The 17313-nt window shown below is 39.3% G+C and overlaps 1 protein-coding gene across 6 annotated transcripts in view; it reads right to left on the reverse strand.

Moving 5' to 3' along the window:
• The window catches only part of POC1B (POC1 centriolar protein B), a 104946-nt gene that overhangs the window by 39179 nt on the left and 48454 nt on the right, over positions 1-17313 (reverse strand). For all 6 annotated transcript variants that reach the window (XM_070788929.1, XM_070788927.1, XM_070788931.1 and 3 more), the window contains 3 exons: positions 16810-16943; positions 14097-14165; positions 13329-13481 (listed from right to left, as the gene is read on the reverse strand). In XM_070788929.1, the coding sequence (XP_070645030.1) occupies positions 13329-13481; positions 14097-14165; positions 16810-16943 (356 nt within the window). The remainder of the gene's footprint in view (positions 1-13328; positions 13482-14096; positions 14166-16809; positions 16944-17313) is intronic.

A 17313-nucleotide genomic window follows, 5' to 3' on the forward strand; every position in this document is an offset into this window, starting at 1 on the left:
CATCAGCTCTGGGTCCAGAGTTGAAGCAAAGATAAGAAACCTGAGGTGACTTGCTTTCCTTTCAGTGGTGAGCTTAGCTGTCCGGAAAGTGCTTGCAGACGCCTTATTTTCTTTTATCTACTGCCACCTAGTGTAGATGTGAAATTGTTTACCAATGAAAAATTCAATCTGCTTTTGCCATCTGAAACAAGAACTGCTCCAAAAGATGAAATCATATGGAAACGATCAGTGTCTCTCATACAGAAATCCTTGAGTTTCTACGAGCTGGGAAATTCTTGCTATAACAATATTTTACTGTATCGTGCTACAAGTTGCTGCCACATTGATTAAGTGAAGCAGGAAAGTCTCACCAAGTAAAAGTTTATATCCTTTTCCACAAAGAAAATATGCTGAGACAGTGACACTTACAGTTATGTTCTTTGCAAGCTAATCTCTGTGAATATTAACAGCACCTTCTAGCTCTTCATTTTTATTAAAGGAAATAACGCTTCAATAACAACAGTTGCCTTGAAATAGGAATCAGCTGCCTCATGAGAGGCTGAGTTTTCCATCATCGTGCAAGGAATTCGTGCATGATGGAGGATTGATATAGGTGCCCTCACAGATTCCATCCCATGCCGAGGTTCTGGACAGTGAGGCGTTCATGAGCTAAAAAATTCTGAAGAGCAAGAAGCATGTCCATCTTGTCCATTGTTGCATAATCTAAAGCTACTATGATGTCCAATATTTGTTAACAGGATGAAATCAAATTTCGATTCTACTGAAGCACTGCATGAAAATAGTTAAAGGTACAGAATGGAACCAGAGTGACTGGTTGCAGTTCTCATGTTGCTGCTTGCTAGCTCTAAGATTTAACTTTCATGGACCTCAATTTTGCATGGAATAGAAATGGTGCTTACTTTATAGTTTTTAGGAAGACTTAATGGGAGAGGGCGATGGCACCCCACTCCAGGACTCTTGTCTGGGGAATCCCATGGATGGAGGAGCCTGGTGGGCTGCAGCCCATGGGGTCACAAAGAGTCAGACATGACTGAGCGACTTCCCTTTCACTTTTCACTTTCATGCATTGGAGAAGGAAATGGCAACCCACTCCAGTGTTCTTGCCTGGAGAATCCCAGGGACAGGGGAGCCTGGTGGGCTGCCATCTATGGGGTCACACAGAGTCAGACACGACTGAAGTAACAGCCCAGCAGCAGCAGCTGGGAGACAGTAGACGACAGAGGAGCCTGGCGTGCTTCAGTCCATAGGGCTGCAAAGAGTTGGATGCAACTTAGAGACTGAACACCACCACTACCAACCCTTCTTATAATATCCTGCAACTCTCCAAGAATAGCTATTTTGAAGCCTTTCTGTCTCCAAGATCTACCATCATACTTTAGAATGGCTCTATGTCTTCCCATCAAAATGTGCAAAAATGTGGGGAAGAAAAGTGTCAGGCACACACTAAGTTCCTCCTTCAAGGAGGAAAGTTTGGTTTCGTCTGGGGGTTTGGACTATGTAGCCCAGCTCGTGACAGTCTGAAAAAGACGAAGTCGGCGTGAATTAGTGATGTGCCATTGCACAATGTGGACAGGGTTAAAATACCTTGTATTAAAAATAAGCTTCTTTCCCACCAAGAAAAGAAAGTTGTTCTTATGTTTTAATTAAGACAGTGTGCCCAGGCCAGGAGCATTAACAAAGGCTCTGCAGTTAGATGAGCAGAAAGGACAGAGGAGGGGTCTGACACAGTGAAGAAGATTTTATGCTTTCTGCCTTCTTTCATGTGACCTTCATCTCTCATTTATTCTAAAAGCAATCTGGCCATCACCCTCTCTATCTGTGTAGGAATTAGTAATTTTTATGTGTAGTCAGCTGGTACCCAAGGTCTAAGACGCCATAAGATTCCACACCTTCAAACAAGTGGTGCCTTTAAAAAGACTGGCAAATGGATGACTTTTGTAAATTGCAAATAATTTCACTCAGAAGATTGAGATTATGTGATTCAAATCAGCCTAATAGAAAACATAATAAAATACAGATCACAGGAATATGGTATTGCTTCAAACTCAGAAATGAAACCCTTCTGTTACTAACAAAAAGAGGAAGCTGGGGAAATTAGATCATTTAGATGCTATTTATTTCACATTTTCTAATAATATATTTTCATTCTTTTAATTAGGAATTTTGACCTCAAAAAAAGGGGGTTACTTGTTTTCAGTTATTTCCAAAGTAACATATTACTTTGCCTAAAGCTTTGAAAAAAAAAGTTTAATCCATCAAAGTTAGTATTTCAAAGTAAAATTTGCTTATCTTAAATAATACACAGTACAACTTCTATTCTGACTCACACTATTCTAAGTGACATTTAAAAATTAACAGCCTTTTAGCTATGAGAGATTCATAGACATTAGTTTGAAGTCTTTAAAAAATAATTTGATATTTAACAATTATTTATTCATAATGTTAAAGATGTTCTCTGTCCAGAAAACTTTATACCCTTGCTTTACTTTAAGAGATTTTACGGGAAAAAAATGAACAGTTGGTTGTTCTTATGCAGAATCCTATATCACAAAGTCTCTGGCATTTTATGTCACAAAATCTGAATTTTGACAAATGTAAGCCATACTGTATACTTAGTTTAAGCAGGTAATAAATGCAAAGTGCTCAGGTAGTAACTGATATTTAGTAAATGTTCAATACTCACTGGGCATCTAGTAAGAATGGAGCCTTTTGTTAAATATAAAAAATAAAAACAAATTGGAGTTGTAAGAATATCTTCTTGTACAATCTATATACTCTCTCAGGAAATGGCTCTCGTCGCTGTCCTATATACAAGCCATACTTAAGAGTGTTAAATCATAATTACTTGTAACACTTAGGGAAACAGAACATTAGTTCCCCCAATCATCTTCCATAACTAAGAAAAGGGAAAGAAATGGATAATGACTCTATGAATTGGTCTCTGATCTGCTAGTATTAGAAACTGAATTATGTATCCAGACATTCACTTTCTCAGAAGTGCCATTTTCAAAAATTTTCTTGGTAAATAAATGATGGATGACAATCGCTACTGAAACTTTATTTCAGTCCATTTAGTAAATATGTATAAGTACGTACAGGCTTCCCAGGTGGCTTAGTGGTAAAGCATCCACCTGCCAAGCGAGAGACATGGGTTTGATCCCTGGGTTGGGAAGACTCCCTGGAGAAGGAAATGGCAACCCACTCCAGTATTCTTGCCTGGGAAATCCCATGGACAGAAGAGCCTGGCGGGCTACAGACCACAGGGTCACAAAAAAGTCGGACATGACTTTGAGACTAAACAAGAGCAACAAGTATTTACAGAAAATTTAAACTATACACAAAGGTTGACTTTCTCAAGGCAACAAACATAATCATTCAGTCCCAATGTTCAAGATTCTGCACCAAGTAACTGAGCTGTAACTCCAAGATGAAAAGCCAGTTTTTAATAGATTTTTAAGTGTCTATGTGAAAAATATGGGTATAGAATGGTTCTGCATGGCCTGGGTCATCCTGACCTAGCCATACAAAGCAACCCAGCTAGTTTTACTGCTTTCTGGCTGGATTGCCAGAGCAAAGCTACTGAGAGAACTTGTTGACATCTTAAAGAAAGTCTAAGCACTCTTAAGTGGGCTACGGGCTAAGAGTAAATCACAGAGAAAATGGCTTGAGTCCCCAGAGCCGAGGCAGTGTGATATCACGCAAGTATCACTAGATTAAGGGTAAGGAGAACTGGGCTCAGCCTGCAGCTCTGTCACCTACCACTCTGGAAAGGCAGGTGGCTGAATGGATAAAAGGACAGCAGCAATGCTGCTGATCAGGCCCAGCCAAGCTACAGAAATACCAGAATGAAAAACACCAAGAGTCCATAAGATCAGCGTGGGTGAAACAAGGAAACTCAAGTTAAAATATATTTCACATATACTTGATGTGAATACATTTGATCACAGGGGATCAACAAATGCATCTATAATTGTAGAAACTGAAACAAAATGTGATAAACCAGAAATTATAATATATTCTTTCTTTCAAAAAAATAAAAGTGGGAGAACCAAGATGGTGGAAAAGTAGGTGGATGTGGAATACATCTCTGTACATAGATGGATCAGGAGTACATCTAGAGATACATCAGTTCTCACAGAACACTGGCTGAATACTAGGAGTCCTTGGCCACAGGAAAGGACCGTACAGATCTGTGTGTGACTGGGTAGGATGGAAGGAAGGGGGAGGAGAGCACACAGGACCAGACCTGCCTCTAGGGGTGGGGGAGCTGAAGCAGGGGAGAGACTCCTGCTGTTGGTTCTGGGTTTCTAGGGTTTTTTCCTTCCTTTTTCTCTGATGTTGTGGTTGTTGTTTTTATTATTAGTATTTATATTCAGGCTTTGGGGATTTTTTTTTTTAACCATACTTATTATTTCTTTTATATATTTCTACTTCTACTTTGGCTTTCTGCTACACTGTCTTTTTAAAATTTTGTGTGGTTTTTTGTTTTCTTTTTGGGGTTTGTTTGGCTCTTTTTGGATCTTTTTTTTGATGTTGTTTTAATATATACAGATTTTTTTTATATATACTTCTATTTCAAATTTGCTTTTCTGAATTTCTTTTTCTTTTACCATTTTTGTCTTTTTTTCCTTTGCTTTATTCCTCAGTTGGCACTCTGCTTTGGTTCTGCTTTGTTTTGTATTTTAGTTTTGTTTTTAATTGGTGGATTTCATTTTTGCTTTCTTTTGTTTGTGGGGTTGCTCTCTTGTAATTTGCTTTCTGTTTTAGTTTCGTGTGTGTGTATGTGTGATCTTTTGTTTTTGTTTCTGCTTGTCTAATTTTGCTTTTACCATTTGTCTGGAGTTCATTTTTTTTTTTTTTAAATCCCCTTTATTGCCATGACAAACGGCTTATGGGGTCTTGGTTCACTAACCAGAAGTTGGGCCTTAGCCTCTGGGTGGGAGTGCTGAGTCCAGGACGCTGGACCACAAAAGTACTCCTGATTTCAAGCAGTATCATCAGTGAGAACTCCCACAAAAGCCTCCATCCAAATCCAAGACCCAGCACCACTCAACTGTTGGCAGCACCCAGTGCTGGGTGCCTCACCCAAGGAATAAGCAAGAGAGGAACACAATCCCAAGCAGCAGCAGGCAGGCTGCCCACAGATACCCCAAAACATACCGCCTTACACAGCCCTGCCCACCAACAGGAAAAAACTCACTTCCACTGACCAGAATGCGGGCACAAGCCCCTCCTAACATGAAGCTTACACAAGCCACTGGACCAACCTCACCCACCAGGGGCAGAGACTGGAAGCAAGAACTATGACCCTATAGCCTGAGGACAGGAGACCTCAAACACAATGACACAAAATGAAAAGACAGAGAAATATTGCAGAGTTGAAGGAACAAGGTAAAAACCCACAAGACCTACAGACGATGGGGCTGCAAAAACAAAGAGGAAATAAGCAAACTACCTGAAAAAGAATTCAGAGTAATGATAGTAAACATGACCCAAAAATCTCAAAAGTGGAAAGGAAAAAATGCAAGATTCTTTTAACACATTTGGCAAGGACCTAGAAGAAATCAAGAATAAACAGTAATGAACAACACAATTACTGAAATTAAAAATACTGTGTATGTTAAGTCACTTCAGTCATGTCAGACTCTTTGCAACCCTATGGATTATAGCCCAGCAGGCTCCTCTGTCAATGAGATTTTTCAGGCAAGACTACTGAAGTGGGTTGCCATGCCCTCCTCCAGGGGCTCTTCCCAACCCAAGGACTGAACTCACATCTCTTTTGTCCCTGCATTAGCAAGCAGGTTCTTTCCCACTAATGCCACCTGGGAAGCCCAAAGTACTCTAGAAGAAATTATTAATAGAATAACTGAGGCAGAAGAACAGATAAGTATGTGAGCTGGAAGATAAAATGGTAGAACTATTGAAGAGCAGACTAAAGGAAAAAGAATGAAAAGAATTGAGAATAGTCTCAAGAGACCTCTGGGACAATATTAAACTCACCAACATTTGCATTATAGGGGGCCTAGTTGAAGAAAAGAAAAAGGGTCTGAGAAAATTTTTGAAGTGATTATAAGTGAAAATTTCCCTGAGAGGAAAAGAAATAATCAAGTCCAAGAAATGCAGAGTCCCATACAGGATAAACCCAAGAACGGTGACAAGACATATTCATCAAACTAACGAAAATTAACCACATATCCCCATAAGGTTAACAGCTGATCTTTCAGCAGAAACTCTGCAGGCCGGAAAGGAGTGGCAGGATATACTTAAAGTGATAAAAGAAGAGCCCTACACCCAAGATTACTCTTCCCAGCAAGGATCTCATTCAGATTCAATGGAAAATCAAATCTTCACAGATAAGCAAACTTAAAAGAATTCAGCACCACCAAACCAGCTCTATAACAACTCTATAACAAATGCTAAAGGAACTTCTCTAGACAGGAAACACAAGAGAAAGAAAAGATCTACAAAAACAAACTCCAAACAATGAATGGTAATAGGATCATGGACTTGGTGGCTCAGTGGTAAAGAATTCGTCTGCCAATACATGAGATGCAGGTTTGATCCCTGGGTTGGGTGATCTGCTGGAGGAGGCTATGGCAATCCACTCCAGTATTCCTACCTGGGAAATCCCATGGATGGGAGCCTGGTGGGCTGGGGGTCCCAAATGAATTGGACATGACTTAGTGACTAAACAACAACAACAGCAGGATCATACATGTCAATAATTACCTTAAATGTAAATGGATTAAACAATCCAACCAAAAGACACAGATTGGCTGAATGGATACAAAAATAAGAACCCTACATATGCTGTCTACAAGAGACCCACTTCAGACCTAGGAACACATACAGACTGAAAGTGATGGGCTGGAAAAAGATATTCCATGCAAACGGAAATCAAAATAAAGCGGGTATAGCAATTCTCATATCAGATAAAATAGACTTTAAAATAAAGACCATTACAAGAGACAAGGAAGGACACTACATAATAATCAAGGGATCAATCCAAGAAGGAAATATAACAATTATAAACATATATACTCCCAACACAGGAGCATCTCAGTACACAAGGCAAATGCTAACTATAATAGTGGAAATAGTAACACAATAATAGTGGGGGACTTAAACACCCCACTCACACCAATGGACATATCATCCAGAAAGAAAATTAATAAGGAAACAAGTCTTAAGTGACACATTGGAGCAGACAGACCTAACTAGGTCTGTCCAGAGGACATTCCATCCCAAAACTGTAGAATATACTTTTTTCTCAAGTGCACATGGAACATTCTCCAGAATAAATCACATCTTGGGTCACAAATTAAGCCTTGGTAGATTTAAGAAAATTGCACTTTTTCTGACCACAATGCTGTAAGATTAGATATCCATTACAGGAAAAAAAAAAAAAACTGTAAAAGACACATGGAGGCTAAACAGTAAGTTTTTAAGTAGCCAATCAGTGAAGAAATCAAAGAGGAAATAAAAAAATACCTAGAAACAAATGACAATGAAAACACAACAACTCAAAACCTATGGGATGCAGTAAAAACAGTGCTAAGAGGGAAGTTCATAGCAATACAAACCTACCTCAAAAATCAAGAAAAATATCAAATCAACAACCTAACCTTACACCTAGAGCAACTAGAAAAAGAAGAACAAAAACTCCAAAGTTAGTAGAAGGACAGAAACACAAAGATCAGAGGAGAAATAAATGAAAGAGACAAATAAAACAAATGCAAAGATCAATAAAACTAAAAGTTCGTCCTTTGAAAAGATAAACATTAAATAAAAAATAAATTGATAAATCTTTAACCAGACTCATCAGGAAAAAAAGATGACTTAATAAAATTAGAAATGAAAATGGAGAAGTTACAACAGACAACCAAAAATACAAAGGATCATAACTGACAAGAGACTGCTGCTGCTGCTGCTGCTAAGTCGCTTCAGTCACGTCTGACTCTGTGCCTTCAGTCACGTCTGACTCTGTGCGACCCCATAGACAGCAGCCCACCAGGCTCCCCCGTCCCTGGGATTCTCCAGGCAAGAACACTGGAGCGGGTTGCCATTTCCTTCTTCAATGCATGAAAGTGGAAAGTGAAAGTGAAGTCGCTCAGTCATGTCTGACTCCTAGTGACCCCATGGACTGCAGTCTACCAGGCTCCTCTGTCCATGGGATTTTCCAGGCAAGAGTGCTGGAGTGGGGTGCCATTGTCTTCTCCGGACAAGAGACTACTATATGCCAATAAAATGGACAACCTGGAAGAAACGGTCAAATTCTTAGAAAAGTAAAACCTTCCAAGACTCAACCAGGAAGAAATAGAAAATATAAACAGACCAATCACAAGTGCTGAAATAGAAACTGTGATAAAAAAAATCTTCCAACAAACAGAAGCCTAGGGCCAAATGTCTTCACAGGCAAATTCTGTCAAATATTAGAGAAGTGCTAAACCTATCCTTCTCAAACTTTTCCAAAAAACTGCAGAGGGAGGAAAACTCCCAAACTCATTCTAAGAAGCCATCATCACCCTGTTATCAATACCGAAGATACCACACAAAAAGAAAATTATGGGCCAATATCTCTGATGAACAACCATCCTCAACAAAATACTAGCAAACAGAATCCAATAACACGTTAAAAGGATCATACACCATGATCAAGTGAGGTTTATCCCAGGGATGCAAGGATTCTTTAACACACACAAATCAATCAATGTGATACACCATATTAACAAATTGAAATATAAAAACCATATGATCATCTCAATAGATGTAGGAAAAGTTCTCAACAAGATTCAATACCCATTTATGATAAAAATTCTCCAGAAAGTAGGCACAGAAGGAACCTACCTCAACAAAATAAAGGCCATATATGACAAACCCAGAGCAAACATTCTTAATGATGAAAAAGTGAAAGCATTTCTTCTAAGATCAAGAACAAGACAAGGATGCCCATTCTTGCCACTGTTATTGAGTATTGTTTTGGAAGTCCTAGCCATGGCAATCAGAGAAAAAAAAAAAAAGAAATAAAAGGAACCCAGACTGGAAAAGAAGTAAAACTCCCACTGTTTGCAAATGACATGATACTATACACAGAACACTTTAAAGATGTCACCAGAAAATTACTAGAGCTAATCAATGAATTTAGTAAAGTCTCAGGATACAAAATTAATACACAGAAACCTCTTGCATTCCTATACATTAACAACAAAAAGTCAGAAAGAGAAATTAAGGAAACAATCCTGAAAAGACAACCCTCAGAAGAGGAGAAAATAATTGCAAACAAAGCAACTGACAAAAGATTAATCTCCAAAATAACAGTTATAGCAGCTCAATATCAGAAAAACAACCCAGTCAAAAAACGAGTGGAACACCTAAACAGACATTTCTCCAAAGAAGCCATTTCTCCAAAGATGGCCAACAAACACATGAAAAGATGCTCAACATTGCCCATTATTAGAGAAATGCAAATCAAAACTACAATGAGGTATCACCTCATGATGGTCATAATGGGCATCATCAAAAAAATCTATAAACAGTAAATGCTAGAGAGGATGTGGAGAAGAGGGAACCCTCCTGCAATGTTGATGGGTATGTAAATTGATACAGCCACTATGGAGAGCAGAATGAAGATTCCTTAAAACACTAAGGAGAAAACTACCATATGACCCAGCAATTCTACTACTGGGCATATACTCTGAGAAAACCATAATTCAAAAAGACACATGTACCCCAGTGTTCATGGCAGTACTATTTACAATAGCCGGGACATGGAAGCAAGCTAGATGTCCATCAACAGATGAATCAATAAAGAAGCTGTGGTACGTATAAAAAATGGAATATTATTCAGCCATAAAAGGAAGGAATTGAGTGAGGTGGATGAACCTAGAGCCTGTTGTACAGAGTAAAATCACTCAGAAAGAGGAAAAACAAATATCATATATTAACATACATAAATGGAATCTAAAAAATGGTACTGAGGAACTTATTTTCAGGGCAAAAATAGAGATGCTGACATAGAGAACAGACTGGTGGGTATGGGTGGGGAAGGAGAAGAGGAGGCGCATAGATAAGCGTAGCATTGACATATATATAGTACCATGTGCAAAACAGCCAGTGGGAAGTTCAGCTTGGTGCTCTGTCACAACCTAGAGGGGTGGGATGAGGGAAGTAGAAGGGAGGCTGATTCACATTGTTGTATACTGGCACCCCACTCCAGTACTCTTGCCTGGAAAATCCCATGGATGGAGGAGCCTGGGGGGCTGCAGTCCATGGGGTCGCTGAGGGTCAGACACGACTGAGCGACTTCACTTTCTCTTTTCACTTTCATGCATTGGAGAAGGAAATGGCAACCCACTCCAGTGTTCTTGCCTGGAGAATCCCAGGGATGGGGAGCCTGGTGGGCTGCCGTCTATGGGGTTGCACAGAGTCGGACACGACTGAAGTGACTTAGCATAGCGGAAACCAACACAACATTGTAAAGCAATTATCCTCCAATTAAAAATGTATAAAATTTATTTTAAAAAATGAATAATGATTTCAATGGAATACAATCTATTGCATAGAATTAAATTCCATGAGCCATCCTCATGTAAATACATAGATGACTACAGTTCATCAAGCATTTGTAGTTGTTTTTAGAGGGAGGTAGCCATTTAATTACACTGGTGAAAATGGAACTTCTTACAACCCATTCTGAAGATCTAAAACATATACCACCATGTATTCACACAGAGTACGAACTTAATAAATATGGGTAGAGTCTAGGAATATATAATAAAAAAAGCGAATGATATTATACTCACTTAATGTTCTGACCTGCCTCCTGAGAAATCTGTATGCAGGTCAGGAAGCAACAGTTAGAACTGGACATGGAACAACAGACTGGGTTCCAAACTGGGAAAGGAGTATGTCAGGGCTGTATACTGTCACCCTGCTTGTTTAACTTATATGCAGAGTACATCATGAGAAACGCTGGACTGGATGAAGCACAAGGTGGAATCAAGAGGCCAGCAGAAATATCAATAACCTCAGATTTGCAGATGACACCACCCTTATGGCAGAAAGTAAAGAAGAACTAAACAGCCTCTTGATGAAAGTGAAAGAGGAGAGTGAAAAAGTTGCCTTAAAACTCAACACTCAGAAAACTAAGATCATGGCATCTGGTCCCATCACTTCATGGCAAATAGATGGGAAAACAATGGAAACAGTGACAGACTTTATTTTGGGGGCCTCTGAAATCACTGCAGATGGTGACTACAGCCATGAAATTAAAAGACACTTGCTTCTTAGAAGAAAAGTTATGATCAACCTAGACAGCATATTAAAAAGCAGAGACATTACCTTGCCAACAAAGGTCCGTCTAGTCAAAGCTATGGTTTTTCCAGTAGTCATGTACAGATGTAAGCTGCTGCTGCTGCTGCTGCTGCTGCTAAGTCGCTTCAGTCGTGTCCGACTCTATGCAACGCCATAGACAGCAGCCCACCAGGCTCCCTCGTCCCTGGGATTCTCCAGGCAAGAACACTGGAGTGGGTTGCCATTTCTTTCTCCAATGCATGAAAGTGAAAAGTGAAAGTGAAGTCACTCAGTCGTGTCTGACTCAGCGACCCCATGGACTGCAGCCCACCAGGCTCCTCCGTCCATGGGATTTTCCAGGCAAGAGTACTGGAGTGAGGTGCCACTGCCTTCTCTGATGGATGTAAGAGTTGGACTATAAAGAAAGCTGAGTGCCAAAGAATTGATGCTTTTGAACTATGGTGTTGGAGAAGACTCTTGAGAGTCCCTTGGATAGCAAGGAGATCCAACCAGTCCATCCTGAAGGAAATCAGTCCTGAATATTCATTGGAAGGACTGATATTGAAGCTGAAACTCCAATCCTTTGGCCACCTGATGTGAAGAACTTACTCATTGGTAAAGACCCTGATGCTGGAAAAGATTGATGGCAGGAGGAAAAGGGGACAACAGAGGATGAGACGGTTGGATGGCATCACTGACTCAATGGACATGACTTTGAGTAAACTCTGGGAGTTGCTGATGGACAGGGAGGCCTGGTGTGCTGCAGTCCCTGGGGTCACAGAGAGTCGGACACAACTAAGTGACTGAACTGAACTGAATGTTCTTATTTTCAACACATTATCCTATTATTAGATTTTACAATAAATGTTGAAATAATTGATTAAAGAAAAAGCGAGGAAATGATAATACAATAAATGGCACAAAGATGAGGTAAAGCTCAATGGTAAATACTTTATTTAGAAGGTCTGGAAAAATGGTTGCAAGTTGAAAAGGACAAAAATTATAGCAAAGAACTGAAAATAAACACTACCATGGAAAAACAAGGAAAGAAATCCCAAAGATGTGGCCAGATTAAACAAAATCTAGAAAACTGTCCAAAGATATTATTGTTTTCTGAAAACTTACACATGAGTGTATACACACACACACACACACACACACAAAAGAAAAAAACCCTGAGACTTACAGAAACAGCTGAGGTAAGAGAAAAGACCAAGACCGACGAAACCTAAGTTAAAGGACTGACAGCGGGTGAGGGACCAGGAACCACGGAAAGGAGTCGAACCACAGCATGAATAATAAGCACGAAGTGGCTGGGAACTGCCATTCAGGAGTAATATCTGAAAAATTCAAAACATCTACTCTAAAAACAAAGAAAGATTCTGCCAATGATTGGGGAAAAAAATTCAGATGAACAGACAATAGTGATTCCTGATTTCAGCTCTTGCTGAGAGAAAAAAGAACTTAAGAAGAATCATGCAAAATCGAAAGAAATAGACTAATCCCAGCTAAGTATCCAGCAAAGACAAATGTACAGCTAAACAGACAATTATATATGTGAAAATATATGTTGGCAAACAGTAAAATGGTCTCAATTACTAGGTGTAATGCTTAAACCTCTTCTTATTGTTCATAAGACTTGCTTCAAGATACCCATTTCAATAATTGCTCTAAAAATTCTTGCCTTTCAGCTGTTCTCTTGACAGCTATCACATGAGTTTCCTAAACACATCTAGAACACCAACTAGCTCAGACTTTACCGTCAGAGGCCTTCGATTTGATTCTTCATTTCCCATTATTATTATCACAGTTTTTAAGTTTTATTTCTAAATCTTCAAGCTGCAAATATGAGGCTTTAGCACTTTATATACTACTCAATTTATAGTTTTATTAGTGAATATAATTGTTTCTTAAAGTGCTGTTGTTTTAAAGGAGGGCTAGGCTTTATATAATTCAGTGTAATTCCAAGCATATAGTTCACCAATAGTCCCAAAGTGTACACTTACAAATGGCAGGGCAAATCCTCAAGTACTCACCTCAACAGTGTCAATTCTTCCCTCATGGGGATGTGGTGTCCTTGGGTAGATATCGAGAAGATGTGGTGGTGAATCAAAGTGCAGTCTTTTGAGGTTTCTTTTACTAACATCTTTATAATTCAGTTCATCAAAGTTAGTCCTCCACAATAAGACCTATAAAAATTAATCAAGTTGGCAGTTGTTGATTTGCAAGTAGTAGAAGGAAATTTTTAAAAAATGAACATATAAAATATCAAGCATTCAAAATAATTAGGAAGGCTAGATACATTTTTCCACAACAGTATATCTCAATACTTTTTAAAAGGGTAATAGGGAGAGATTTCGTATTCTGAATTTTATGTCCACCTTATTCCAGAAATGTGGCTCTGAATGACTTTTGGTCATTTCAAATAAATACAGACGCGTTACAATTTAAATGTACCATACTCAAGAAGTTTAATCAACACTTGAAAAATAAAACACACAGACAATAGATTAGGCAACAATTCAAGTGAAAAGGCCCACACCAATATTAGGCACTCAGTGTTAGTTTTATGTATAAGTATAAAGATGAGCAAAAGAAAACAACTGCTATTTGAGTTCCACAAATGATCAGAACTGGTACCATTTCAGTTATGAGACAGCAGATTCCCTGGCACTAACGAAAACATAAACCCATTCATAATCATCTGAACATAGACAAACTAGCTGGTTGTAAAAATCTTAGCTCAAGTCTCAGATTCCATTTCCCCTAATCAAATCAAAGAGGGAGCAGAGAGCTTTACAAACCTGTGCATCTGCACCTCCTGATGTAAACAGCTCTCCACCTTTTGAAAATGAAACAGTGAAGACAGGCCCCTAAGAAATAAATGGAGATAAAAGGAAAAAAAGCATTTGATAACATGTTTCCGTGGCCAAGAAGGCTGTGAGTACTAATTTTTCATCCTAATTTGTGCAGACTATTTATGCAGTAAGTGTGAGGACACATTCAGCTGCTAGCAACCAAGGCAGGCAAAGAGAATCAAAGCATCAACTCAATTATCTGAAGACATCTATAAACAATACTAACTGAAAAAGAGATACTAATAAAAATGAGAAAATACACTTTTCTTCCCTTTAAAGAAGTTCGTGCATAGGTCAGTGAGTAAGAATTTCTTCTGTTAAGATTTTCTGGCTTTGGAATCTTATTCAACAAATCACTAGCAGAAGCTGAATGATGGGAATGAGGCTGTATGAAGAGAAATCATTCCCTGAACCCCAACATGCTTCACCGAGTTCTTCATGTGGGCAACAGTGAGCCACTTATAGTTCTGAGAGCAGGACACAGGAGAAGAGCTGTGACTGATGACAACTGATACGACGACTGTGAGAATGATGAGCTGGAGTCTGAATGAACGGTTGGAAGCCACTTAGGAAGTTCCTGCAGTTATCAGGGTGGGAGGTAACAGGAAAGCAAGCGTGGTGAGCAATGGCTGCGGTGCTGGACGACACGGCACAGTCACAGCATGACCTCTGGGTCAGTTTTAGTCAAGAAGACTCATTTCTCATCTCAGAAATGCTAGTATACTGTTTGTTTTTTTAATAAGTTGGTAATCTATACAATGGAAACAGTGAGAGACTTTATTTTGGGGGGGCTCCAAAATCACTGCAGATGGTGACTGCAGCCATGAAATTAAAAGACGTTGCTCTTTGGAAGAAAAGCTATGACCAACCTAGACAGCATATTAAAAAGAAGAGACATTACTTTGCCAACAAAGGTCCGTCTAGTTGAGGCTATGGTTTTTCCAGTGGTCATGTATGGATGTGAGAGTTGGACTATAAAGAAAGCTCAGCACCGAAGAATTGATGCTTTTGAACTGTGGTGTTGGAGAAGACTCTTGAGAGTCCGTTGGACTGCAAGGAGATCCAACCAGTCCATTCTAAAGGAGATCAGTCCTGAATATTCACTGGGAAGACTGATGCTGAAGCTGAAACTCCAGTAATTTGGCCACCTGATGTGAAGAGCTGACTCATTTGAAAAGACCCTGATGTTGGGAAAGATTGAGGGCAGGAGGAGAAGGGGATGACAGAGGATGAGAGGGTTGGATGGTATCACTGACTCAATGCACATGAGTTTGAGTAAGCTCTGGGAATTGGTGATGGACAAGGAAACCTGGGGTGTTGCGGTCCATGGGGTCGCAAATAGCCAGACACCACTGAACGAATGAACTGAACTGAATCTATACAAGAAAATCTATGGGGGAAAACCTCTATATCTTTCACGTAGACCAGCCCACAGTCTCAGGTTATTAACACCTCATAAACACCTTCACCTCCAGACTGTGAAGCCAGTCTCCTGGCTTTTCTCCTAAATTATTTTATTTACCTTTTTTTCCAGTACTCAGTCCTTCTTCCATGGATATTTTAATCCATGGCCACTTTTATTGGTTGTTAATCCAGCCCAATTCCATGGGTACACATATATCTGAGCTGGTTAATTGTCTTATTTCTGCTTCCCTCTAACACAGCTGTGAAACAAATGATAAAGCAAGCAGGAAGTCTGGCAGGATACATGAAGGCAGAAAAAGAAAAGTTCTCCCCTAGACCACAAAGCCCATTCTATTTCTGGATATAAATAGCTTATACTTGGTTAAAAGGAAGTACCTAGTACATCTTATTAAAAAAAAAGGAGGGGATGTATTCTAAAAAATTTAGAGAAGTTTGAACATTTACCCAGAAAGGAAGAATAGTTTTTACACTTGAAAAAGTTTTTCTTTGGTATATTATACATCAGTATGTGCGTGTGTGTGTGAGTGAACAGGCTCAATAAATAGCACCCCACTTCCCCACTGGGTTCCTAAACTAATTAAAAAATAAGACAAAGAAATATTATCTTTCTTACTGATGAGGGCTTGTAAAGAGAATATAGCTTCATCTGTGGGTAAACGGGCTTTTTAGAACTGAAATCCAAAGTGAGTCAGACTTGAGTACCCCGTCACAGGCAAGACTGGACAAGGGCTGGCCTCCCACAAGAAATACCAGAGGAAAACCATGAGCACAGGCTCCTAGGAGCTGAAGGTGTTAGGCTCGACTTGCAAATTTCTCCTTCTAAACTCACCCATCAGTTTAGTGGAAAGCGAGAGTGAAAGGGTGTGAGAGGGTCCGAGCTGGCGTGTGGGCGGAAAGAGTAGAAGTCAGAAAAACACGGATCTGTCACCATTTAACCAGTCAGATCCACACTACATACTGGGGAAGACAGCAGTGGAGGATTAAGTTACCAGCCAGTGAAAGATACATATTGATTTTGACAAGAACTACAATAAATAATACTTTGAAGAGTTGCTTCCAGAGGATGAAAACACAGCCTTGCAAGCAAAAGAAAAAAAAAAAAATTGTAATAGCAGCAATGTGTAGTACACTTGGAAAAATGTAATAAATTTTTTACATATATAAAGTTTATATTTTAGTTAGTGCCATATACTAAAGTGGATCAGAACTAAAGCAAATATCTTAGGGTTCACACCGTGTGTCCTTGAAGTGTATATATAAGCCTTCCTTCTAAGAGGTCCAGGATCTTCAGCGTACCATCTGAAGAAGCAGTGATGAGATAGTTACCCGAAGGATGGAACGACACACAATTAACTCCACCGCTGTGAACTGATTTGTAGAAAATAAAAGCAAAAAGTTCAGAGAATAATTCGTAATTCTAAAGACGCCCCTTCACCCTACTAGCACCATTAGGTTGAAAGCAAGAATCCATTAGAGGCAATGTCTCCATAGCACCAAAACTCTACACAGCTCACTAAAACAAGTAAGTAGAGTGGCACCAAACAGCTTAAGCTTCCAGTTCATGAGACAGAAAAACTTTACAAATGAGACTCTGTCATGGAAAGATGATCTTATTAACTATGTAATTATAAAATCTTAGGGTATGTTACCAATATAAACAACCACTGTCTACCACCAGTTCACGTAAGGTATACATCCCAGCCTTAAACTGAATTTAATAACCAATTAGTTGCTTGGG

This window comes from Bos indicus, chromosome 5 (genome assembly GCF_029378745.1).
Source record: "Bos indicus isolate NIAB-ARS_2022 breed Sahiwal x Tharparkar chromosome 5, NIAB-ARS_B.indTharparkar_mat_pri_1.0, whole genome shotgun sequence".
NCBI lineage: Eukaryota > Metazoa > Chordata > Mammalia > Artiodactyla > Bovidae > Bos > Bos indicus.